Source organism: Olea europaea, chromosome 1 (genome assembly GCF_002742605.1).
Source record: "Olea europaea var. sylvestris chromosome 1, O_europaea_v1, whole genome shotgun sequence".
Lineage (NCBI taxonomy): Eukaryota > Viridiplantae > Streptophyta > Magnoliopsida > Lamiales > Oleaceae > Olea > Olea europaea.
In genome coordinates, this window is record NC_036237.1 from 1,697,479 (window position 1) to 1,724,151 (window position 26,673).

General features: G+C 34.0%; 3 protein-coding genes across 3 annotated transcripts in view; 2 read left to right on the forward strand and 1 right to left on the reverse strand.

Annotated features, from left to right (window-relative positions):
- LOC111402769 (probable cyclic nucleotide-gated ion channel 20, chloroplastic) overlaps positions 1-7,537 on the reverse strand; it is a 22,922-nt gene extending 15,385 nt beyond the window's left edge. The window contains exons 1-3 of the mRNA XM_023031107.1: positions 7,325-7,537; positions 5,268-5,800; positions 3,431-3,622 (exon numbers count right to left, since the gene is read on the reverse strand). Of these exons, the coding sequence (XP_022886875.1) occupies positions 3,431-3,622; positions 5,268-5,771 (696 nt within the window). The 5' untranslated portion in view covers positions 5,772-5,800; positions 7,325-7,537. The remainder of the gene's footprint in view (positions 1-3,430; positions 3,623-5,267; positions 5,801-7,324) is intronic.
- A 3,426-nt stretch (positions 7,538-10,963) lies between these two features.
- Positions 10,964-16,827, forward strand: LOC111411186 (DNA polymerase epsilon subunit B). Its single transcript, XM_023041768.1, has 13 exons — positions 10,964-11,277; positions 11,393-11,579; positions 12,059-12,212; positions 12,297-12,428; positions 13,086-13,163; positions 14,332-14,436; positions 14,522-14,602; positions 14,708-14,838; positions 14,920-15,014; positions 15,104-15,203; positions 15,465-15,579; positions 15,674-15,784; positions 16,445-16,827. The coding sequence occupies exons 1-13, from the start codon at positions 11,115-11,117 to the stop codon at positions 16,583-16,585; spliced, it is 1,593 nt and encodes a 530-aa protein (XP_022897536.1). The 5' UTR covers positions 10,964-11,114; the 3' UTR covers positions 16,586-16,827.
- Positions 16,828-20,538: 3,711 nt separating this feature from the next.
- LOC111411268 (transcription factor MYB52-like) lies at positions 20,539-23,129 on the forward strand. Its single transcript, XM_023041835.1, has 3 exons — positions 20,539-20,969; positions 21,156-21,575; positions 22,720-23,129. The coding sequence occupies exons 1-3, from the start codon at positions 20,855-20,857 to the stop codon at positions 22,878-22,880; spliced, it is 696 nt and encodes a 231-aa protein (XP_022897603.1). The 5' UTR covers positions 20,539-20,854; the 3' UTR covers positions 22,881-23,129.
- Positions 23,130-26,673: the final 3,544 nt, after the last annotated feature.

The following is a 26,673-nucleotide window of genomic DNA, read 5'->3' on the forward strand; positions in this document are numbered from 1 at the left end:
GTGATGGTGTTCTTGTGCAGGATCAGGTGTCGGGGAAGATACTAGCGAAGGGGCCTAAAATTGGACGATTGTTTCCATTACATTTTTCTATTCCTAGTTGCTTATCTTTGGCTTGTATAACTGTTAACAATAAAAGTGAAGTTTGGCACAAACGTTTGGGACATCCAAACTCCACTATCCTGTCTCATTTGTTAAACTCTGGTTTGTTGGGTATAAAAATAATTCTTCTCATAATTTGTGTTTTGATTGTTCTACATGCAAATTAGGAAAGAATAAGACTCTTCCTTTTCCTTCTCACAGTAGTCGTGCCAAAAAGAGCTTTGATATTCTGCATAGTGATGTTTGGGGCGTTTCACCTATCACCTCTCATGCCCAGTATAAATATTTCGTGACTTTTATTGATGATTATAGCCGATACACATGGATCTGTTTTCTCCGTCTTAAATCTGAAGTACTTTTAATTTTTCAGACCTTTGTGACATATGTTGAGACCCAATTCTCCGCCAGTATTAAAATTTTACGATCTGATTCAGGTGGAGAATATATGTCCCATGAGTTTCATGATTTCTTAAAACAAAAAGGGATTTTGTCTCAACGATCATGCCCTTATACCCCTCAACAAAATGGGGTGGCAGAACGAAAAAATCGTCATGTACTGGATATTTTTTGTACATTATTACTTGATTCCCTCCTTCAAAATTCTGGGTTGAAGCAGTGTCCACTGTAGTTTATTTAATCAATAGATTGCCTTCCCAAAGTTTACGCTTTGACTCTCCATATTATCGCCTTCATAATCAACATCCTACTTATCATGACGTGCATACTTTTGGGTGCATTTGTTTTGTTCATTTACCTTCTCATGAACGACACAAGCTTTCTGCACAATCTGTTAAGTGTGCTTTTATGGGCTACAGTGTTTCGCACAAAGGATATGTTCGCTATGATCCATGTTCTAACAGATTTCGCATTTCTCGTAATGTTGTTTTCTTTGAGCAACAATCTTTCTTTCATACTCATGCTCAACATTTACCTGAAATTAGTATTCTCCCATGCTTTGGTGATTTGACTTCTCATCCTGAAAGATTCAAGCCCGAACTCGTGTATGAGAGACGTCGACCAAATAGGCCTCTTCCTGAAGTTGACCTCACATCTGATCTTGTCCAACCCCACTCTTCTGAGCCTGAGTTGGCATCGGATACTAATGTACCTCCTGAACCGGGTCCTCGACGATCTACCCGTATTTCTCGCCCGCCTGATAGATATGGTTCTTTTCATTCATTTGCCACTACACTGACATCTATACCCCCTAGTTATTCAGAAGCAGCTAAACATGAATGGTGGCGGAAGGCTATGGATGAAGAACTTCAAGCACTTCAGGATAATCATACTTGGGATGTTGTTCCTTATCCACCCAATGTCAAGGCTATTGGTTGTAAGTGGGTATATTCTATTAAACTTCGTTCTGATGGAACTCTGGATCGTTATAAAGCTCGCCTAGTTGCTCTCGGAAATAAACAGGAATATGGGGTAAATTATGATGAGACATTCGCTCTAGTGGCAAAGATGACTACAGTGCGCACTATTCTTTCTATTGCAGCCTCTCAGGGGTGGCCTCTTCACCAAATGGATGTCAAAAAATGATTTTCTTCATGGTGATCTCAAGGAAGATATTTACATGACACCTCCTCCGGGCCTTTTTTCCTCTTCTTCACAAGTATGTAAGCTGAAGAAGTCTCTTTATGGGCTGAAACAGGCTCCTCGAGCATGGTTTGAGAAGTTTCGATCTACTTCGTTACAGCTTTCTTTTATCCAGAGTCAGTATGACTCCTCCCTATTTCTTTGTAAGACATCTACAGATATTGTTCTTTTACTTGTGTATGTGGATGATATTGTTATCACTGACACGAATTCTGGGTTGATCACTCAACTCCAGCAGTATCTACAAGCTTCCTTTCACATGAAGGATCTTGGTCCGTTTACATATTTTTTGGGGTTGAAAGTACATATTAATTTTACAGGTATATTCTTGAACCAACACAAATGCATCCAAGACTTGATCACTTTGGCTGGTCTTCAAGATTCTTCTTCTGTCGATACTCCTCTGGAAGTCAATGTTAAATATCGTCGTGAAGAGGGTGAGCTCCTTCCTGATCCGCATGTGTGTCTAAATCTTCAACTGAATCCGAATACCGTGCCATGTCCGTTGCCTGTTCTGAGATTATGTGGCTCCGAGGACTTTTAGCTGAACTTGGCTTTCCTCAGTCTGATCCTACACCCCTTCATGCGGACAACACGAGTGCTATTCAGATTGCTGCAAATCCAATATATCATGAGCGTACAAAGCATATTGAAGTAGATTGTCACTCAATCCGAGAAGCTTTTGACGCAAATATTATTTCTCTTCCGCATATCTCTACTGATCTACAGATTGCTGACATATTCACCAAAGCCATGACACGACAACGTCATCTCTTTCTTGTGGGCAAATTGATACTTCTTGATCACCGAGCATCAATTTGAGGGGGGATGTCAATTAGATGAGTAATTATCGCATAGTTGTAATTGGTAGAAAATTGCTTAGTTTCCATTTGTATAGCTAACATTCAGCCGTGTAATTTGCCTTATTATTCCTATATATACAAAGGAACCCTCACAATGAGGATTATCGAGTCAAAGGATAAATTGAATACCTTGACAATATTTTGATCTTGCATTTTTTTGCTGTAATGACTGATTTTATTTTATTTTTTTTCCATGTTTAAAAGTCTCCATTGAGCACACTGATTTATATTAAAGCAAAGTCAGTGCATAAAATAGAATGATTGGGTAACCTAAGCTTGAAGTAAAGCATCACTCAACTATAAACAATATGGTCAAAAAAAGAACTGCAACAGTGACAGAAAGTCAATCTTAAATTTTCAGCAAGTCAAGTGCATAGTTGGAAAAATATATAACTTTTACAGTTCCGACTGACTAAATCTGAAACGAACCTATGGTCATCACCCAGAACTTGCAGAACAGTGAATGAATTTTGACCTTGCTAAGTGGCATAGCCAGAATATTTTCCAAATGGATCGTTCAATATGGCATATTATCCAACTAGATAACAAGTTAACAACTTCATAAAATAAAACTCCAACTTAATAAATAATATATCATACTAATAAGTTAAAATTAATTGTTGAACATATTAAATCAGCAAAAAAATGCTAATTTCTGAAGTATATTATAGTTAGGATAGTAAAGGACCCCCCAAATATATCTATTTAAACAAACCGCTATGTGTTTTCTAGCACACTTTCAGTTTGGTTTTCCGTTGTCTATAATGAGAAACCAAATAACGTAATAACCATTAATTGTTATAGAAGGCATGTACTCTTAAAATGGATTCAAGTGTATAATACGAGCCAACCAACTTTTAAAAATTTACCTGCAACACTGCCAGTAGGAAAAAGAACAGCGGGTCTAGAAATACTGCAAATAAGCAAGAGATCACAAAGAACTTGTTCCACTGCTGAACTATTTTTGCATGAGGATTCATGACTCCTGGAATATAACGACGAAAAAAAGAATACATTCTCTTTGCCCAACCTTTTGCATCACCATAAATCATATTGTGGAACTACAAATAGACACGTGAAAATCAAATAGCATGAGCCAATTGACTAACTCTGCCTGTCTAAAAGCAGACAATTGTATACTAAAAAATTGAAGAGTTAATTGTTCCAATGATCACTGAACTTAAATCCATATCTTTGATTGGTCACTAAAATTTAAAATGTCGAGTTTTGGCCGTTGAACTTGAAAAATATTGAATTTTGGCCACTGAACTTAGGTCCATGTCTTTTATTGGTCACTGAAATTTAAAATATCGAGTTTTGATCACTGAACTTAGGTCAATGTTTTCGATTGCTCATTGAACCTATGTCCATATCTTAAATTGCTCACTGAAATTTAAAATGTCGAATTTTGGTCACTGAACTTTGGAATATGCCGCGTACGTTACTCACTAGCATAACTGTTCAACTTTGAAAAATATCGAGTTTACAGTGAGTAATGTACAATATTTTTCAAAATTCAGTGAAGAATGTACAATATTTTTCAAAATTCAGTGGTCAAAACTCGACATTTTAAACTTTAGTGAGCAATCGAAGACATGAACCTAAATTCAATGGCCAAAATTCAACAATTTTCAAAGTTCAGTGGTCAAAACTCGACATTTTAAACTTCAGTAAGCTATCAAAGACATAGACCTAAGTTCAGTGACCAAAACTCGACATTTTAAACTTCAGTAAGCTATCAAAGACATAGACCTAAGTTCAGTGACCAAAACTCGACATTTTAAACTTAAGTGACCAATCAAAGACATAAACCTAAGTTCAGTGACCATTGAAACAATTAACTCAAAATTGAAAGATGCCGAGAAGAAATTAGTTTTAGAGCAATCAATTATATAGTTTCACCTTTAACAAATAATTGAACTATGTTAAGAACACGTAAAGTATCCAATACATTGGAGAACTGACTTAGAGAAAATATTTTCTTAAGAAAATAAAAGTTTGTTAAAATCACTGTCTAGAAGAGCGGTCACTTGTTACATCACTAGTCACTTAATGAGAAGAACTACTTGCCATATTCCATCAATATCTAGCACGCCCATGATTTTATAAAGAACTACCGCACTTCCTCTGAAACACTAAAATTGTCAGACTTCTACTGTTTTATGTAATATTATCAATTCACTATTTGTCCAGGATATACTCGTTAGTTATATTCCCTAATCCCAATCGAGTGGCTTGATTTAAAATTCATAATAATCTGTTTACTGATGTTAATTGAATAACTCCATATAATCAAGCATATTATTAATGATGTAGGAGTTCTAATTTCTATGCACATATGACTTAAACTGGTATATTATTAGTTTAATAGATTTGACATGTAACTAAGATATTCATCCAAACAGAATTTTCTGAGAACATCCATAAAACTGTGTTATCAATGCATGCGTAAGACTAGAAACTCCCTCAAACTCTTTTAGAAGCAATAAAACTGCATACAAAAAATGATAAAATGTAAAGGCCAAGATTCCCAAGACTAGTGATTAAGGCGGAAGAATGCTCGCGTGATCTGTGAAATAGGTTTCCCTATAAATCTACTTATGCTAGGACCATGGCAATCAAATATCCTTGTTTATGGATACTACATAAATTGGGATTCCCCACCACTCCCCAAAAAAAAGGAGAAAGAAAGAATGTGCATAATACCTTAGCATCAAATGTATCAGACATTCTTGAGTTCTTCTGGTTCCCTGTAAAATTGTAATACGTTGGGCATGTTGTGCAGTATGGATCATGGCACATCCCCAGTTGCCCAGACCTCAAAAGATGTTCATTTTTCCCCATGTAGTTCCCATCTGGCCAATCATTCCGATCCCTCCCATTAATCGAAGGATATTTTTCTACTTTGGGCTCCGAGCTTTTCTGCCTTGAAGACCCTTGCTTAGACTGAATGGTGCCAACATGTCTACGGCCAGCGTATAACGGACCACTCCTCTGTATAAATGATGTCCTTCTTTCACTTCTTAAAGGACCAGTGTAACTTACAAGATTGTTTTCATATTCAGAGGAGTCCATAGAGTTCACAGGAATAGACATTGATGCACTCCTGGTCCAGGGTGAAAAACCCCTAGCTGAAGATTCATTGCTCTCATAGACTTGCGAATACATTGCTGATAGCATGGGTACCTCATCCTTTTCAGAAGAATCCATTTTTTTCAGATAATATGCCTGCAACAGAACTAAATGTAATATTGAACATTAACAATTAGAAACAAATTGAATGTTTTGGGGAAATAAAGATAACACTTTCAAGCTTGAAAAATGACAGTTAAAATACTTTTTGAGAATCCTTGCTTGTCTTTCTAATTAAAAATAGGGTACAATGTAATGTTCAGGCATCTATCAATAAATTTGTTACCTCAGAATTTAATAAACACGGAACCAGACCAGCTTATATATTTTAAAGTGTAATGTGATTCAGTTCATCAGCGGATGCAAATTAGTTTTTCAAAACCTATGTAAAGGTGTAAAGTGGAGAAAAGATAAAAATAAAGAAATGCAAAAAGTTCATCATATAGCTTTCTGTCTACAGTTACTTTTTTGCATCATTACTTTAAAATAAGTAGGATGCTCCATTCCTCATCACCGCTACCTATGAAACTACTTGATAACACACCATGTGTAACAGTCAATATATTCAGATTTCGCTAGATTTATTTTCTTATATTAAAGAAACAAAACAGGCAGGCAACACGCAGGTTAAGTACGACAGGAAGAGACTATTCCAGCAATTCACAGTAAGATCATTGACCATATTATTTTCATTTTCCAGTTCAACCATTTAACCATTTACATCAAGCTGTACTCACAAGGATTCTTCAAATAATGATGATTAGCTACTTTTTACTAAGTAAATGTTTCTCATAGTGTCGTCTAAGTGTTTTAAGAATGCTCTTGTGTCCACACACCACATCATCGCCACATACCGTGACACAAATTATTGAGTTGGTGGCCAAAGAACAGCTGTTGAATCACATTAAATGCTGTTGGTCCTACCGTAGCAGACAGGCTACACCATGATAGCATGGATTGGCATTCACACTGCTTCATTAATCAGCAGATTGGGTAAAATTTGAACACATATATCTCCGCATCAAGTAATCAAAAATAACATTTGTTTTTCCACTGATGTTATATGTGACTAAATATTCGAGTTAACAAATCGTTTTAACATTTCCCTTCCCTATTCCTTCGCCTAAACTCTCTTAGTACTTACAATTGTATAGAATCTTTAAATAAGTTGAACCATTCCCCAAAACAATCTCCCTCAGCACCAGGACTCGAGTTGCTAGGCTCTTGACCTCCAAAAAAGGCTAGAGAAACAAATCCAAACCATTTCTAGCACACACATGCCCTGATAGCCTAATACCATGCGCCTAACTATCACGGCAAAACAGGCTTAGAATGTGACGCGTGCTTTCACGTTATACATCGGACGTGTAATAATATCTAATCAACTTCCATGAACTTTTGTAATCTTAGCAAAAACTTGTTCTTGGCGAAGAGTGGGCACTACTAACATTCGACAGTTTATGAGACACAAAAACATGTCTACGAATAAAATAACGACAGCAAAAAGTAAGAAAATCATGCAATAAAAGCACGAATTTACCTTTTTAAGATGAAAAATCCTATTTTTATAGTGCCAAAAGAGTGAACCCAGATAAGAAAAAGGGAAATGAAACTAAAAGCTGAGAAAACACCTGTGTTTCTCAAAACTGAGAAAACAGAACGAAATCCACCACTTGAAGCACCGGTCTTTACTTAATAAAGCTTATGGAGTAAGATTAGAGCAAAGAAAATGGAAATGTCTCTAAGCTCAAGACTCATTCAGATTTCTGGAAAGTACAATACGCCAGAAAGACTTTTCCTAGTTTCCGAATTGGTAGAGAGACACCGAAGAAATAAATACACGTACATGGATAGTCAAGATTGATTTCTTTATTTCTTCATTTTTTTTTTAAACGACTATTCTACCAAATGGATGAGGTGAAAAACAAATATTTTTTCACCGGTCAATGAAAGAACGTTACTTGTATACTACTATGTCACCAAGGTGTACACCTTTTTAATGCCGCATTGGAACGCCCATTATTTAAATTTTTTTTTTAATTCATTTTGAATCACACATTTTTAAATACAATTATTTTATGCTTAAATTGAAAATTTTTTCTTACCCGTTAACCACACGTTCTAAAAAAAAAAAAAATACTGATATAAATCTATTTTTCCCACTAAATGGAGTTCAAACACATTCGAAGCCCATGTTTATTTTTTATTTTTTTCCTATTAAAATGAAAAATATGACCATTATTTATCACATCAAATCACTAAATTTGAATTTCTACCTCTTATGTGGACTTATAACAGCTACATTTTTTTTCTCATTTTTACAAAAATGAGAAACAAACGTCCCCTAAATCACCTTTCAGCCAATTTTATAAAAAATTACTAAAACTCAAATATTAATTTACACCAAACAAAGACAATATTGTTACAAATTTTGTTATTTCTTATCTCTCCTGTTTCCACGATTGACTCGTCCTAAAAAGCCGGCGAATACCCTTATTAATCAATACATATTTATTTAGTCCTCGTTTGGTACTCATTTTTTTTAAAATATATTTTTTTTTCCAATCACATTCTCTATTAAAATAGTATTACACATAAATAAAAAAAATTTCATTATTTTTCAACCACACACTTTCTATCAAATTACTATTCTAAAATACATTTTTACATAAAAATAGCAATCAAACACCCCTTATTCTCATTTGACTTGAGATTCAGTATATCTATTATATCTTTATTAGAATCAAGGGACTTACCCTTCACAAAAACTCCTGTACTCGCTCAAATTTATTACGTGTGTTTCATTTTGATATGTGAAGTCGGTGAACTTCTCTACGTTTTAAATTTAGCCATCAATTTTATTTTATTTTTTTTGTTTCGCATCCGGATAGACATTGGATTTAGCCCACGTGTGAAGTAGTTAAAATTAATGTTTTTTAACATTTTAATAAAATTTGATAAAATATATAATTAAAAAACTGTAAATTTTATGAATCATAATATTATTGATTTTGACTTAAAATTTATCAATTTTTTAACATACGAATTAATGGTATCTTTCAAAAGTGCCATAAAAATCTCCCAATAACAATTTTCACCGTGTAACATGTTGCAGTTGCAGAAATTCTAGGTTGTTTACCGGTGGCAATATTTTATTCACGTTGTTTGTCAACCATCATACAGTTTATTATTAATTATCTGTTGATGTTAATTCTTCCTTTGCTACAACATCGACTTGTACATTACCCTGCTACATTAATTTCACGCGTCTAGAGTTGGTCAAACATTTTAGCCCTCGAGTCTTGACAACTATTATAATAAAAAACGGAATTTTGCTACTCAAACAAGGACCTTTGATAAATTCTTGTGACAGGAGGCCACCTCAACCTCTGATTTGAAATTTCACCACTTCAATCCTGTCAAAGGCCCCTATTTGTACAGCAGGATTGAAAAGAAATTTTGATAAAATATATTTTGGAATAATAGTTTTTGAGAAAATAAGTGATTCAAAAAGAATGAATTTTTTTTAATTTATGTGTAATATTATTTTATTGAAAAACATTAAAATTTTAAGGGGAATCAAAAAAGTGTTTAATATGAAATAAAAATTAAGCCCTATGTTTAAATTTTGATAGAAGTTGGTGAAATGTGTGATTGAAAATTTGTGAGACCTATAAAATACGTGGTTAAATTTAATTGTTGATTTTGATTTAAATTAAATCTATACTTTAATCAGTAACAAACAGGGTTGAACTTGCATTAAATTAATTAAACTTGCTTAAGAAGTTTGACTATATAACTATTAAAGGCCCCGCATGATAGATTTTAGTTCGGATGAATGATATGAATACAAGTATTAAACAATGAGTTATGCTATATGTACAAAGTTAGTTAATAAAGTATTATTTACACCAATCATTTCAAAAATAAATTTTAAATCATTGAAAATCAATGCCCACGATTTTGCCAACACTTATTTTGTCAACCAAATTTGTAAATATACTTTGTATAAATAGCATGATACTTGAACAATAACATAGAGAAAAAGGACTAGCACAACTATGGAATATTAGGTGTATAGTTTCAAAAATCAGATAAATCTTAAATTTGCTATTTTTGCTATCAGATTTCAAATCCTTTTTACAACGAATTTTGAGAACCTTATATTCAAGCCCGTTTGGTAGCCATTTTTTTTTTAAATGCATTTCTCTCTCTCTGTTTTTCAACCACACATTCTTTATTAAAATAATATTACACGTAAATAAAAAAATTTTCCTTATTTTTCAACAACATATTTCACATTAATTTACTATTCTAAAATATATTTTTACATAAAAATATCTATTAAACATCCCCTCAATAATTCTTTTAAAAAGCCAACACGGGAAAATTACTTAAACTATTTCTACAGCCCTTGAAAACGTGACATTTTTTTATATATTTTTTTTGTTGGGGGCGAGCGTGGGAGGGTGTTTACATATGAATTGTTATTCCCAACAATATTATCAAGGGATCATGTTGTATGTACACAGGCCCCTATCAGACAACACACATGACGGACCCCAATGTAATTTTTTTTTTCTTTTTAGCATGTGGGATAGCCCCTATAGTGAGAGTTCGGTAGGACCTCTGTAGGAAATGCCCTGTACATTTTCCTATTATCAAGAGAATAAAGGAGAAAAAGGGTCCACCTAACTCGAGACAATAGAAAGAAAATTTAAAACAAGAACATGACATTTTTGTCATTTATCCCTAAGAAAATGAAAACCAAATCTAATCGGTTCTTATGAAGTTTCTGTCTGATTGAGTTAAAAACAAGATTAAAATTAATTTTAGTCATATGTTTTATCGAACTTATGATTTTTCAACCACACATTTAATTAAAATATTTTATCAAAAATTACTAAAAATTTGATTTCTGTTCAAATCAAATCGGGCGAACCATGTCCAAAAAGATTTTCATATTTGGATTGGGATTTTTGCTTGAATTCCAGTCCATTGTATCTAGATTGAAGCCCAATCTATTTCACTCCTGGACTGGACACTCTTCTGGTCAATAATCACCCTTTTTTAAGAGTTTGTTTAGGATTGATTTTAAGAGTTGATTTTTTGATTATTAAGAGAAATATGGGTATATCTGTGAAAAAAAAAGTCAAATATACGACTTAAATAATAAAATAACAATAAAAAAATTAATTTTTTGAGCCAAAAAATCATTCCAAACAGGCTGTAGGTTTTAGCCTGTCAACAATTCACAAATCTCCCAAATCCCGCCATTTTCTGCCTCTCCCGCCCAATTTCCTCACTCTCAGACACACACCCAGAGGGAACCGTGAAACTGCAGATCCAGAACTAGAAAGAGAAGATCGAGAGAATAAACCATTTTCTCCTTTGTTCATTTCTCATTTCAGTTGAGGAGCTATGAGTGGTGCAATGAGAAATAAAGTGCAAAGAAAATTCAAGATGAGAGGCTACACGCTGAAAGTGGAAGCCCTCTCCGGAATACTTTCATTTGTTAGCCGTTTCCCGGAAGCAGAAGACGAAGCCCTCGATCTCCTCCTCGACGAGCTCCACCACTCCTCCCGTAAAATCTTTACTTTTAAGTTATTTTACCGAAAATGGATTTTTGAATTACTTTATATACTAACAAAATTTGATTTTGCTCAAACCGTTTGTTTGGAATTAATTTTGTGTTGCAGTGAAGTCTTCGATACTGGATAAGGAGTCGGTGCACCGAGTTGTGAGTCTTTTGCTGGAAGCCGAGGCCGCGGTGGAGGAGAGTCCAACAAGTAGTGGTTATGGTTCAGCAGCTTCTGCTCTTCGGATAATTCATGCATTTGATTTCCCCAAATTTCATTATGATCCTATCAAGAAGAATTTTCACGAGTACATATTATTTTATTTTTGCTCTCATTTTAGTAATTTCTGAAAGTTGTATTTATGAGTGGATGTCTTTGCTATAATTTTGGGGTAAGGTACCCATAAGGGTGATGAGCTTACTGTTTGCTTGATTAAAAATATGAGCTTTTGTCGTTTTAGTTAGTTTTTCCTTAATTAGTTTCTTAAGAGTAAGAATTAGGTGAATAAAGCATCCACCCGCCAGATTGTACTGATGCCGTGAACCAACTTGGTGAAGAATGAAGTCCTATTTTCCGAAAGGGAAATGTACAACAGTCTTATAGTTCTTTCGCCTTTTTTCACTTATATTTTTAATCAACTTTGGAAGGAACTAAACTTGTTAATGGGTGTCATTAAAAGTTATTGATTTTTGGATGTATTAGTTCCATAAATAAAAAGTCTGGGGAGATTTTCATTTACTAATGACTGTTATAATGATTTTGGATTTTTTCTTTCATTCTCCGTAGACATACAGGGAAGCTTCCAATTCACGGCGATGCATCCGCCAAAGCCACATTATACAGGGATAGGTTTCTCTTGTTGTTTCAGAGGCTTTCTCGCGACCCCCATTTTTCTAGGCCAGTTTTTGATACTGACATTTCTGATTACGGAAGCTGTCAGGTATCCCTCCTCTCTCACCTATATAAACATAACTCTTATACTATAGAGTGCTCATCTTCTAAAGTTTTGTTTATGATTTGGCAGATATCTACAATTCAATCTCTTGTTGGGCAAAGAGGAAAAAGATGGGTGATGGGTTTGATATCTCAATTGGAGGATGGTCATTTCTACTTGGAAGACTTGACTGCAGCTGTGGAAATTGATTTATTCAATGCAATATCCTTTGCTATTTCAGTTCATCATCTGTTTTCTTCACTGAGTTTTGTTACATACAGCTAGAATGAGTAACTGGCTTTTAGCATGTAGTAGGCTATTTGATTTCCCCAGAATCTATTCTGCTGACCAGCTGAGAGATAACATTATTCAATGAAGTCTGCTCTTCCAAAACATACTATTTTTGTTTACTCCCTGCTCAAAAATTGTCAAGTAATTTTTCTGAAGACAGTAGTGCTAACAATTTTGGGACTACAAATAACCTTTTGTTCATGAAAATAAGTTAATTCATTTACTTTTATTAAATATTATAATAGATATATTCACTCAGAATATCAAGTAAGGGTATGGATGTGTGTGAATATAAACATCCAGCCATAGAACCTCATTTAGCTTTATCCTCCACTAGTATATCCTTACATCCCCCCCCCCCCCCCTCATTTTTTTTTTGTTGAACAAGCTGTAAGGATTTCAACCACCCCATAATAATGACTCCTTGGTGGGTATCCTAAAACAAACTGGTACTGTGACTCCTTGGTAGAGCTCCTAAAACTAACTGAGATGGTTCAAGGCTTGAAAGGAAAAAAGTTACAGTTTGTAAAGCTTTCAGATGTTAATAGAATATTTATAAAGATGAAAATTTTCCTTTACACGAAGCACAGAATAACAACAGGATTTTTTTCGGAAAACACAATAGTACTAGCAGAAGGCGAGATGCTGTTAAATGGTATCTTCCAGGTCGGTGTCTCTTTAATTTGTGATCCTTTTTTTGACCGGTGATTTCCTTTGATACTATCACATGATACTTGCACATTTATTATCAGCTGTGTTTTTGAGCTAAATTAGCACTGTGATTTAGGAATTATGATCCTTCTAATAAGGGTTTTATTATTGTTTGATTCTGGATACTGAAGTATGAAATGATCAGCTTTAAGAAATTATAAAGTCATTGTGGTTATTGTTGCCAGTCTGCCTTTGAATCTTTTTGTTGTCTTTGAACTGTCTTAGGCAATATGCTCTAATATAGGTGACAATGGGATTGTGATTATAGATTTTTTTGCGGTTATAACTGCAACTATAATCAGGTTAATTGATTTGCAAATGAAATTGATTCTAAAGCAGGGTCATTTACAAAAGTTGTGAATATAAGTAGATTATTGGAATGAAGTCTATGGGCACATTTGATTCCCATTCTTTGGTCACAAAAATGAAAAATATAATCGTTATTCATCACATCAAACCACCATATTTGACTTTTTATCTTTTGTGTGGGTCCCGTAACGGCTATATTTTTCATTCTCACTCTTAGAAAATAGGAATCAAACGGGCTCTATATTTGAGGACTGAAAATACTTCAGTATGTCAGCGCTATGAGCTAAATTAAAGACTAATGGTATGGGCATGGTATCGGGCAGAGTTCCAAAAAACGTTACTCAAAACGAATTGATTATCTTTTGCTTGAAATATCTGTAGTCTTGGTGTATTCAATAAATCAATATTCATTATTGTTAATAAATCTAGACAATTTGGAACCTTCAATTTCTGAATAAGCTTATATACAGCCATACGGTATAAAATCACTAAGTATATAGCATTTTTAGTTTAAGGTAAGGAACATGTCACTTAAACCATATCCATTAAATTTCAACGAAGACCTAATTTCATGGCAATAAAGTTGATAAGCTAGATTTGTGGAGAGAAGGGTTAAATGTTCTGTAACAGAAATTGGTGTCTTGATAGCAACATATGAAATGACCACGACTTGCTGAAATTAACCCAACTGTCAATTTATGGACTCCCTTGGACTTCTTCCCATTTTTACATACGTCGTCAATTTTAAAAAAACACTTCTAGTATTGATTTCTTGTTCAGACTGCTAATTAATTTGTACCATAATGTTATGCAGGTAAAAACGTGTGGATTTCCTCCGCTAGAGGACAGAGAAAAGTCAGTTGCATCGTTTTCTGGACTTGACTATTTTGGGAGTGGTTCCCTTACAAAAGAGGAGACTGTATCCTTTTATACCTGATAGTGAAAAAAAAATTTCAGTTTACTTAAAGTGAATGAAGGTCGAATTTTCTTGACGCTTGCAATAGCTTAGACTTGCAGAGCTAGAAACTGGGGCTGTAAAGGACATGTTTGTTGTTCTTTCTGATGTTTGGCTGGATAATGAGGAGGTAGGTGTTCCCCTTTTCCTTTAGATAATAATTTAATGGATTCACTGGTTTTCTTGTCTTGTGAACATCGATGTGTGATATTGTTGGTCTTTAATCTGAGAAAAGGCTATAGGAAATCTCGAGACCGTCCTCAGTGGTTACGAGAATGAGGAAGTTGTTCCTTCTCTGTTTGTTTTCATGGGAAATTTCTGTTCTCATCCGTGTAACCTTTCCTTTAATGCTTACTCAAGTCTGAGGTGAGAAAAAGTCTCTTTTGTTTCTAATTGACACTGATCTTAGTGGAGTAGGGGGAGCTAACAAATGATTGCTGTATGCAGATCGCAATTTGGGAAGCTGGGTCAGATGATTGCATCCCATCAACGTCTAAAAGAACTTAGTAGATTTCTTTTTATTCCTGGTCCTGATGATGTCGGTATGTTGATTAGATCTTTGCAGGTTTTCCTTAAAAGTTTCTTGCATAAGCACTGTATATCAAAGAGGAATCGTTTCTGTTTCACTCAGGACCTTCAACAGTTCTACCTAGATGCCCTCTGCCGAACTACATAACTGAGGAGCTTCAAAAATACATTCCAAATTCAATATTCTCAAGTAATCCATGCAGGTTTTGCTCTGTCCATAAAACTTTAGTTCGAGTCTAGTTCTCTGAAGTGCATCCTGCATCATGTGTGATGCTTGAATTCTTGCTTTGTGAATTCTAGTTAATATCCTAGTCTTATGATGTGCGGATGCACTCTTGGAACTTGCATTGCAGCTTGTAATATCAGTTAAATATCTGCCATCTGCAATTGTACTAATTACTCTCCTTGTTCTCTTTTCACCCCCCACCCCCCCGGGTGGAACATACCTTTGAAATGGAAACCAGAATCAAGTTTTATAGCCAAGAAATCATATTTTTCCGTCAGGATATACTTTATAGAATGCGCAGGGCATGTCTAATGCCCCCATCTACAGAAGAAACCAGTGATCCATTTGAGCACGTGAGTCTGTTCTTCCACATTCATCATCAAGTATGTGATAACTGTTATCATTGAATATTGAGCTTAAGTTGCCGTTTTTGTGTCTTTACTGCAGCTTGTTGCTACCATAACGCATCAAAGTCATCTCTGCCCTTTGCCTTTGAGTGTACAACCCATTATCTGGAACTATGATCATTGTCTTCACCTCTATCCAACTCCACATACGGTACTGCTCATTTCTAAACATATAATGAGGTCTGTTCAGTTTTTTTGTGATTCATCAGTGGGAAAAAGGGGGAAAATAAAAGATATAAGTCCTCCAATATGTGACATTTGAATTTCAAAATTTTGGTGGGTTATAATCAACACTAATTGAAGGGTATGGGTTTGGGCTTTGAGCTTCTCATAGCAGTTTAGCATGTTTCTATCAGGGGCTTAATTTTCTACTGGATGGATATCCATTTCATATCTTATTTCAGAATGATACACTTAAATAAAGTTTTTGAGTCAACGAAGTTCTTGTTTAAGTCTTCATTCTCCAAAAAGGTGGCATATCTAGATCAAGAGGATCCGTCTCCTGGCTTTGGTAATTGTTTAACTATGATCTGAAGGTCCAACGCAGTGGCAGGATGGTCTCTCATTCCATGCTCGAACATATTCAATATAAAACATGAAAATAACGCTTTAAATTTTTTTGAGTTAATTTGAACTCATTTAGATGTGATATTGGAAAAACGTACTCCTTACCAGCATTCTCTGTGATCTAACTGATTATTACTTTATTGTACTACCAGCATTCTCTGTGATCAAACTATATTTATTATTTTATTAATGATGTCGGACAAGTATAAATTGGAATAAAGCTGTTTCTCTGTTTTCCATGCAGATAGTGTTGGGGGATAGAAGTGAGCAGAAGGCATTCAAATACACAGGAATTACATGCTTTAATCCTGGTTCCTTCTCAAATGACTCTACCTTTGTGGCATATCGACCTTGCACTCGGGAAGTTGAATTATCAGCCTTGTAAGTACATAGAAATTGCTTCAGTCTTGGGATATAAAGAACACTGAAACATCAACCTTGCTCTCAAGAACACTTCATTGTAGTAGTACTAAAGAAGGTTAATTATTCATTATACAGAAGAATGTTAAATTATGCCACTGATAAAAATCAGTTGCCATCCTTGTATCATCTAGTTATATTAGAAGAGTATAATTTGTACTCAAAGTATTATTTTCATTCTTTTATGGTGTTTACTCATTTCTGATTGATCTAAAGGGCAACTAAGCAAAATTCTTAATTGCAGCTTTGAGTTAATTAGATTTTTTTTCTCTCCCGTAAACTGTTTAATGAAGCAAAGGTCTACAGGATTTTCAAAATAAATAATAGAAACTGATTTTCATGAACGACTTAAGCTTGATGATGATGTGTAAATGGTCTAACATCAATGTCAAATGTGTTTTATTCTCTATTATCCTCATTGCTCTTAGACTACGGCCACATGGTTTAATTCTAGCATCCATTTTCTGTTAAGCATCATCATTTCATACATGACTGCTAATTCAAGTCGAAATCAAAATTCACAAGGTACACTGCATCTCATTCTGAATTTGTGTGATATGAAGTACTCAAAACTAGTGAGCATGTGTGTGCAAGCGCGTGTCTATGTATGTGCATATATATGTGCGTGTAGCTTTTTGATTGGAAAACAAAAGTTTCTTTCTTTTAGTGGCTTCTGTTCTTGAGTGTCGTTGAAGAACTAATCATGGTATTCCCTCGTTCTTGTGTGATGAGGATAGATATTAATATTGCCCCTCCATCAGTCAATTTTTGGAGTGACAAGCTGTAGCAATCATCATGGATTAGTGAGATTGTTGAGCTATTCAACACTTTAGCCGAAAGATACGGTTTTAAGAGCATTTCTTCAACTCATTAACTTGTATCCAGAAATGATGATAAGTTAATAATACATTGAAAGTTAAACTTGTCAATTTATTTGGTTTCTTTTCTACTTTGCTTCAAATGCGGAGATCTAACTCTTGTTTGGTCTAGCTAAAAATTATAATTTTAGTAGATTTTGATTTAAAAAATGATGAAATGTCTAGTTGAAAAGTCGATAAAAATTGTGGATCTTATGAAATGTGTAGCTGAAAATGAATTTTAAAACATGGGAACGAAACGGGAGCTTTGTGAGTTTTCTCATGAGCATGTCTTTCATGTAGAGCGGGAGAGGTGAATTTTATCCTTTTTAGAGTATTTTTATTTTTTTTGAACTCAATTATCATCGAGTCTAGTTGATATGAGGTTTTTTGCTCTCTCTTACCCAATGTCACCTTTTTAGTACTATTTTATCATGTTCATCTTCTTCAAATTTGGCTCCATCAAGATCTTACGTTTCACAACTACTTTGAGACCAACCATCTATTTTTTGGCCATGTCAACTAATTAGGCCCACACATTCCTTAAGACCTTACCTGCTGAAAATTCATCTTACACATCTACATGGCTGAGTTGAAGCATGACTGATAAATTGTAGCAATTTTGGTTTAGTCCCAAAAGGTTAACCTAACCCAAGTTCATTCTCATGTCTACTAGTCAATGTGGAACTTATAAGTGCATTGGTTGTCCTATTATTGATAGAGTATTCTTACTTCAACCTGTGACAAGACTTGTATCACGATACTTTAAGAAAATATTATGTTCTCAATTGGAACTTGTAAAATAATATATGAACAACATATTAAGAAGGCAGTCCAAAGGTTTCCATCAAATAAGGTTAGTATAAAAATGCTCCTAATTAAGGAATGTATCCATAGCAGTAAGGACATTTATATCCTTGTCGTGTACCTAATATCAACAAGCTCATGAAAAGTAAGTCATACTCAAAAGCATATTAACTAAATTAGCATATGCTAATTTCATTCTTTCTAGTTCCCAAGAGCTATTGAAACCCCATGATGAAAATAATCTTTTAGCCGATCCTGATTTTATTGGCGACGAGGGCTAATTAGTTGTGATTCTTATAATGAAGGGGCAGAAAATATGGCAAAACCATATACATTTAGAATTCATGTAGCAGCAAATGCATAATTAGGTCAGGTAGGTGAACAATACAATCAATCCTATATATAGAAGAAAACCAGTGTTTCTTCAAATGGTTCGACCGTTAGCTTTCAGTAGTTTAATTTGCAGTTGAGAAGTTGAGGTTACTTCTTGTCTCAGAAATCATATATCCTCATTGAGGTGCAAACTAATGTGTCAAAATCAGATGAGATATATGCAAAGCAGAGTCCTCCAGGTGGAACTGATAAAAGAAAATTTACTTACAAACATGACTTATGAGTTTATGAACTTTTATTATAGTAAAAATATGGTAACAAAGACGATTTGCTGATGATTTAGAAATGAAGTAGGTAAAACCGGTCGACATTCAAGTCGTCTTCCATATACGTGAAAACATAAACAGACTTATGCCGTGCTAAACTGGTAAATAGTCAGGTCGTCCTCCATGTACGTGAAAACATAAACGAACTTATGCCGTGCTTTTTCGTAGTGTTCATGCTTCTATATACACATATCTGACATACATACATGTAGTGCGAAGCTAGGGGGCGGGGTGGTGACTACTCCCTCAACATTTTGAGATTTTCTTTAAGAGTAATGCTATTCATAGTTGTTCACTGAGATAGTTGTCCTAAATGACATTCTATATGACAGTTTGTGATTTGATGTATTAATGTAATAGTTTTTTCTTGCCGCATATATAAAATAATTAACCGCCACATGAGTGCCACGAAGAGCGACTGCAGTAGTAAGTGATTGCAAATAATATTATTCTTTCATTAGATATATGTCGACATTTTGATTTTTTTTTACTAATATACAAAATACTTAAATATATTTTGTCCCCTTCGATATTTTTCTTCGCTTAGCATATGTGATGAATGTTGGTGTGGGGACGAAGGGAGAGACATGGATGTGTAGTTGAAGAAAGCTGATTAGTTGCAAGTTTCATTTGTACAAATGGTGGGTGAGATATGGAGTTTCTATTTTAAGTTTTAACAAAAGAATGGTAGGCCAACGGTAAAAAAGAAGTCTTATTCCCGGCATAAACAAGTATTAGCACAGAAAGTTTCCTTAATTTGGGTTATCCTTCATATGGGGTGTTCACTATCTTATAAATGAAAACAAAACTTAATTAAAATTAACGTCAGTTTGTTATAAATCCTAAGTTCCAAAGACTTCTATTGGTTTTTCACTCTCCATGTATATATAGCTAAATCTATCTTCTACCCAAATGTTAAGTTCTAGCATATACAATCTGGAATTTGAGTATGCCAATCATCTTCCATGATTCAATGCATCCATATTACTCATATTTTTGTGAAGACATGTAAGGCTATTTATAAAACCATGCATAAATTGAGAACTTGAGACATTGTCCTATTTTGTAATAACAAAAAATCGAAAGAACTTGTCAAGAGTTCAAGAGGAGCGAAAAATGTACAAGGCAGGATTAAAGGGCGTAAGTTTCATACACTCAAATTCAAGATTATGCAAGAACCTAACCTTTGGGGGGGGAGAGAGAGAGAGATAGTTGGGGTGGAATCCATAACAAATTGGGGCTAAATCAATATTTTAATTATAATCCATATTGACATGGAAAAGATATGGTTAAAACATGATCGAAATAATAGTTCAAAAAATTAAATAATTAAGTTTTCTTTCTTTCCCCTTTTTTTTTTCGTTTGTGAATCGATTAACTAGAGTCTTACAGGTCCAAGATATTTATTTTTAGTTATATGTTACATTAAACAGTTAGAAGGAAATAACAACTATTAGCTAGCTTGTGGGTATTGTAGGTTAGAATTTGGAAAGACGTTGAAAGGAAAACGACATTTACCCTACCAAGCAACCTTTTTATTTATAAATCTTAATTATATATAGGAGTTGCAAGTGGTTGTTAGCCTAGAACTTGCATCAATCACTAATGGTGGTCTGTCCAAATTCTTACATTCTCTAACGGAAAAAAACTTGTCATCTCCCTTATATATTAATTCTCTCCTTGTCCAGTTCTCTATCTTCATATATTTCCTCCAACGTGAATCTTTAATACGAACCATATCTCCTTCCTTAGTTTCTGTTCAACATATTTTCTTGTTAATCTGTACCATAAATCTTGATCGTGTTTGCCAGAAATTAAGGAAGACGGGCTTTCGAGTTCGAATTAGGTTTTCTCAACAGTGTCTTCTTCATATATTTAGATACTGTGGTATTCCATATATATATATAGATCATGTGCAGCAGAGGCCATTGGAGGCCTGCTGAGGATATGAAACTCCGGGAATTAGTCGAACGATATGGACCTCATAACTGGAATGCCATAGCTGAAAAGCTACAGGGAAGATCAGGTGAATTAACATGCATCTTGTATACATGGCACCCCACCCACACACAATAACAAAAAATTTGCACAATAAGACAAATTTTACCACAAGGTTCCATGGAAGATCACAGCAGTAACTTGTTTTTAGGGTTTGAAAATTTAATATGATATGGAAATGTTATTATGTGTTTTTAATAATTTTATTGATCAGGGAAAAGTTGTAGGCTGAGATGGTTCAATCAGTTGGATCCAAGAATAAACCGGAATCCATTCAGCGAAGAGGAAGAAGAGCGGCTTCTTGCTTGCCACCGGATTCATGGGAACCGGTGGGCTATAATTGCTAGGCATTTTCCAGGACGAACTGATAATGCTGTGAAGAATCACTGGCACGTTATCATGGCACGAAAATGTAGAGAGACGTCGAAAATTTACGCGAAAAGAGCTAATTCACAAGCATTGGATTGCGATCGAGAATCGCCCTCAAAGCATGTCAAAGAAATGAGCTTTACTCCTTCATTTGTAGACAGATATTCCAAGAAATTTGATTGCCCACAAATATATAACCTGAAACCTATGTATTGGAAGGAGCTCCATCCTGACACTCTTATTCATCATATGAAGATCGATCAAGGTAATGTTTGGTGTGGTCCTTATCATTCGGAAGTACGAAAATTGCTTAAGTTTGTGTTTTGACATATAAAAGGGAATAGATGAGTGGGTGATAAGTGTGAACCAATAAATCTAAAAGTATTTAAGTTTTTGGACGAGTCTTGACTTAAAAAGTTATGTTATTATATATCTATTCATGAAAATTATGTACGCCTTAGAAGCGATTGACAAATGAATATGTTAATATGAGATGACCAAGAAAGGGTCAACATGAAGCTACCGAGAGGGAATTGTTCCATTCGTCTAATTTTTCCTTTCTAAGTACCTCTTTGGACTCTAATTCTTAAAACATACTTTTTTCTCAAACTCATTTCAATCACATCACGAAAAACACAAATTTTATCACATTTTCAATCAAATAATTCATCAACTTTTTGTCAAAAATATAGCAAAAATTGATTTTTTGCAAAATCGATCAAGGCATACTTGGCAATTTGTGATTGGATGGTTAAAAAATATTTTTGACACAATTGCCAATGAAATCCTGCCATGTATGAATCTGACACCATTTTGGCAAAATGATTTTGTACATGTAGCATATCTCTATTTTTCATTATCCTAAAAAGAATGTATAAAAGAATTTAACTCTTCTTTTCCTTCTCTTCAAGCATGTACAGCTAAACTTCAGAACAAGAAAAAGTGATTTTTAGTTTTCATACATATTTGGATATGTTATTCAACTTTAAAAACATGTTTAAATTTGAAAAAAGTAACTTTGGTTTTGCAATAATCAGTTTACATTTAAAATAAATAGAAATGAGTGGCGGATAAATGAATGTGGGAAGATATAGATCGAGAATAGTTGGTTTCTTCGTAGAGCTGGCTTCGCTTCCACCTTCCCAAAAGGTAGAGGCAATCTCTCCACGGCAGAAAGAATAAAATCGTGGTAAAACACAAGATTGATCAGTGTAAAGTAGCAGCAGTTATCTGATTAACGACAATCTTAATTTGTTGGTTCCACAAAATGTGTCAAAATAGACACCAAAAAAACATGCTAGCCATTATGCATGTAGAATTTATCTAAGTACACTAGTTTTCTTACTGTTCTGCTTCTTATAAGCTTATAATTAGTACGATATTCATAGAAATATAATTTGAAATTGCAGATAAAAGTCAGGCAGTGGAGTTCTATGATTTTCTCCAAGTAAATACAGAATCGAACAAAAGTGAAGTGATAGACCATGCAAAGAAAGATGATATTGAAGTGGAGCAGCAGAAAAATGGCTTACCATATATAGATTTCTTATCAGCGGGAGGCTCCTCCTAATTAATTTGGCTCACTTTTTTCGAGCTTAAATTATATATGTTTGGTAGAGTAAAATAAGCAAGATACTGCATACAATCCACTTTACCAAACGAGCCTTAGTTAGGTCATCCTGCATATATATATGTATGTATGCATTTACAGGATTCAGATGCTGCATGCATGAATGAGAAATATACATATACCTGTAAAGGTAATTGTGCTGTGTTTTCAAGTTTTAGTGAACAAAAAATGAGTTACTCCTTGTGTTTATGTGAAAGATTTTATCGTTAAAACTTAACCCCCGTTTGATTTGGTTAAAAATCATTTATTATTATTATTATTATTATTATTATTATTATTATTATTATTATTATTATTATTATTATTATTATTATTATTATTATTATTATTATTATTATTATTATTATTATTATTATTATTTTTTTTTTTTTTTAAATTTTTATAAAAAAAAAAAAAAAAAAGATGAAATGTGTGATTAAAAAATTGATAAAAGTTTTGGCCTTTGGTTCCATGAAATGCGGGATTAAAATTAATTGTCGAATTTAATTTAAAACTTATTAATTTTTTTTTATTTTTTTTAGCTAAATCAATCATGGGCCAAAAGCAAAAACCCTAATTAATTAAAGAATTCATGCTGACGCTTTTATTGTCTTTCACGACTTACGTTAGTTCTACGTGAAAGTAATTATTAATTTATTTTAAAGTAACCAATTGAAGAATTAGACCTAACCTACAGAACAATAAACTTACAATAAAAATCGGTACTAAATTTCGTTTTCATATCTTATGTTTCATGATATCACGTTCTTGAGTTATGTCGCATGACATACAAGGTATCAAAAGAAACAAAGTAATATTAAAAAATAAATTAATAATTAAATGTGACGATAAATGATGATATTTTAATTTATGTCTCGACTGCTTTGTTCCAAATTCCCTATAATATTGTCTATCTTGATATAATATATCAAACAAAATCCTTGTGTAGTATCGTTTTGCATAGAAACAGGCCCGGTATAAGGTGAGCCGGCCCAAAACTAATTATCCAACAACAAAACAACATCCTTAATATACTTTTGAATTTTATCGCTGGGGGCCTAATTTTCATCATTCGCCTCAGGGTCCGTCAAACATAGGACCAGCTCTGCATATGCCCTTCATTTTTATCGGGAAGAGTAGTTGCTTCTTTACTTTAAGTACACACCCTTAAACCCAATAGTTCACGTCAGTCTCAATTAGACTTGTAATTGGATATTTCCTTATGAAGATGTGTGTAAGATCAGTTACCTTGCTTGTGTTTTAATATGCTGTAAATTGGTCCCTGAAGTTTTGGTTTGGTTTTGAATCAGTCCCTGACTTTTCAAAATGCCTCAATTCAATCCTCCATTTTTTGTTTGTGCTTCAAATTGGACCCTTTAGTTTCTGTTTTTCACAAAATTTATTAATTGAATTACTCTACGCGTGTGAGTTTTTTTTATCTATTTTTTCCTCATGCAAATGGGATATTTGAAATAAGTGAGGTAGAAATTCAAAAGAGATCGGGAAAAATTTCATATCTAAGAGATTAATTATGATCCATTTCAAAATTAAGAAACAAGGTTTAAAATTTCAAAATCAGATATTAATTAAATTTTATTTATGAAATAAGTAATTAAAAATATTTTTTATTAATTTAATATATTAAGATCACAATTCTATACTATTTGATCACAAATTATCAATTTAATTAATTACAAATTATTTCTAGGTTACGAATAAAAAATTTTGTAGGTCACAATCAAAAAAAATTATAATTTATAATTTATTTATCGATTATAGATCACAAATTTTACAAGTCACAAATCAAATTTTTAAGCCATGTACTATTTATTGATCATAAATTATCGATCACATAGTATTTATTGGGCACAACTCACAATTCCAAATAATTGGTCACATGTTATTAATTAGTCACAAATTAATCAATTTATAGGTCACAATTCATCAAATAATGGGTCACAAACTATCCCCACACACCCCATGCCATCCCACCCACAACCACTGCACCACCGTCGCCACCACCAAAACCACCACCACAGCCAAAATTACAATCATCACCACTCAAACATCAACAAAAATCATACCAAAATTATCAATTATGACCACAACCCCTATCACTGCCACCTCCACCAACTACCCAAAAACTCCAGATTTGTCCTAGATTGCATGGTGAATGCTGCAGTAAAGGTGCCATGTCATGCGCGACACCGACCAAAATCTGTACCACAATAACCATCGCAACCTCGCCACCACTACCAACAAAACACATCCCAAAATCACTCCACAGCCACCAAAAAATCAGATCCAAAGATAATTGCACAACTACCGCAAAACCAGATCCAAAATCACAGTATAACCATTGGTCACAATACCAAATCCGGTCGACGAGGTCGCAGTAACGACACTGGAGCGCACCAACCACCTCACCGCACCGTACCAACCATGAACTGCAGTGGCATAGACGCCACCGGTTGCATCTGTTGTCGCACTAGAGTGGTGAAGATTTGTAGGAGATGAGTGGGTAAAGAGGCGTCGGGAATGACGGTGGTGGAGAGAAATATGTAAAAATGAAGAGTTTGTAAGGTAGGTGGAATGGAAATGGCAGATTAATTATAGATAATAATAGTATCATTATTAATATTAAAATATCGAATTATTATGATCAGATTTTTGAATAAATAAGTTGTAAATCTTATTTTTGATTTGAGAAGTTAGAAATCAAGGGTAGACGTAATTTCCACATTATTCTTTGTTCAAAGGCTTCAGAGTTTGTGGTGGCAGTGGGAAATGCAGATACAATTTTTGAGAAGGTGGTGCATGAATTAATAAATTATAAATTCAAAAAATCATAAATATAATGTAAACAGTAATAACACATAATGTAAATTGCAATTTCAAATAAATTACATACACTGTAACATGATTTAAATGTAAATGTAACTTCTAAAACGTAAGGTTTCTTTAGAAAATTACGAACGTATAAAACTGCCAAAAAATAAAAAAAAATAAAAAATAAAAGAAAGTTACAGCAAATTATATATGTCAAAAAATACAAAGTTGTAACAACAAATAACGTTTTAAGAACACTTCAATTTTTCAGAATAGTTTAATATTGCTTTTGCGATATTACAATTTTATTGATGTTTTTATTTTAAAAAACAAAACCAAAAAAAAAAATGTAAAAATTACAAAAAACCATACTTTTAAAATTGTGAGTTCTAAAATCAGATAACAAGTTTCAACTTTCAAATATCATATTTAAATATTAAATATTAAATATACAATTTTCATCCCAAACCCTAAAATTATTTCCACCATTTTCCCCTCTTTTCGTAGCCGTCTCCCCCTCCACCATTTTGCCCCTCTCTTCATCTTCTCTCCTCCCTCCACCACAGCCACTCACAACGTCGCCGCCACTCCTTCCTCGCACCATTGTCACTCACGACGGCAGATTGTGAATTGATCCCGAGCAATAAGCTCCCAATAACAACTGTACATGGAGGACGGCATCAAGCTCAACGTCGAAGGCAAGCTTTTCGAGACTACTGTCTCCACCATCCGATCCGGTGGCCGGGACTCCCTATTATCTACTCTTTCAAATTGATCGACTTAAGACTCGGTGTTCATAGATCGGATCGAAGATCTTCTCCATCTTCCTCTCTCTTCTCCAATCCAACCGCATTCCTTCCACCGCCAAACACTTCTCTAATTAGGTTAATTGGTTGTTTGGTGGTAGTTAATCAGGTTAATTGGT

Excerpts from the sequence above, each read along its gene's own strand:
- LOC111411268 (XM_023041835.1), top strand. The coding sequence starts at position 20,855 with ATGTGCAGCAGAGGCCATTGGAGGCCTGCTGAGGATATGAAACTCCGG. Across the intron at positions 20,970-21,155 it reads AAAGCTACAGGGAAGATCAG|GGAAAAGTTGTAGGCTGAGA; the intron begins GTGAATTAACAT and ends TTTATTGATCAG. Across the intron at positions 21,576-22,719 it reads TCATATGAAGATCGATCAAG|ATAAAAGTCAGGCAGTGGAG; the intron begins GTAATGTTTGGT and ends TTGAAATTGCAG.
- LOC111411186 (XM_023041768.1), top strand. The coding sequence starts at position 11,115 with ATGAGTGGTGCAATGAGAAATAAAGTGCAAAGAAAATTCAAGATGAGA. Across the intron at positions 15,204-15,464 it reads TTCTCAAGTAATCCATGCAG|AATCAAGTTTTATAGCCAAG; the intron begins GTTTTGCTCTGT and ends AATGGAAACCAG. Across the intron at positions 15,785-16,444 it reads TCTATCCAACTCCACATACG|ATAGTGTTGGGGGATAGAAG; the intron begins GTACTGCTCATT and ends TTTTCCATGCAG.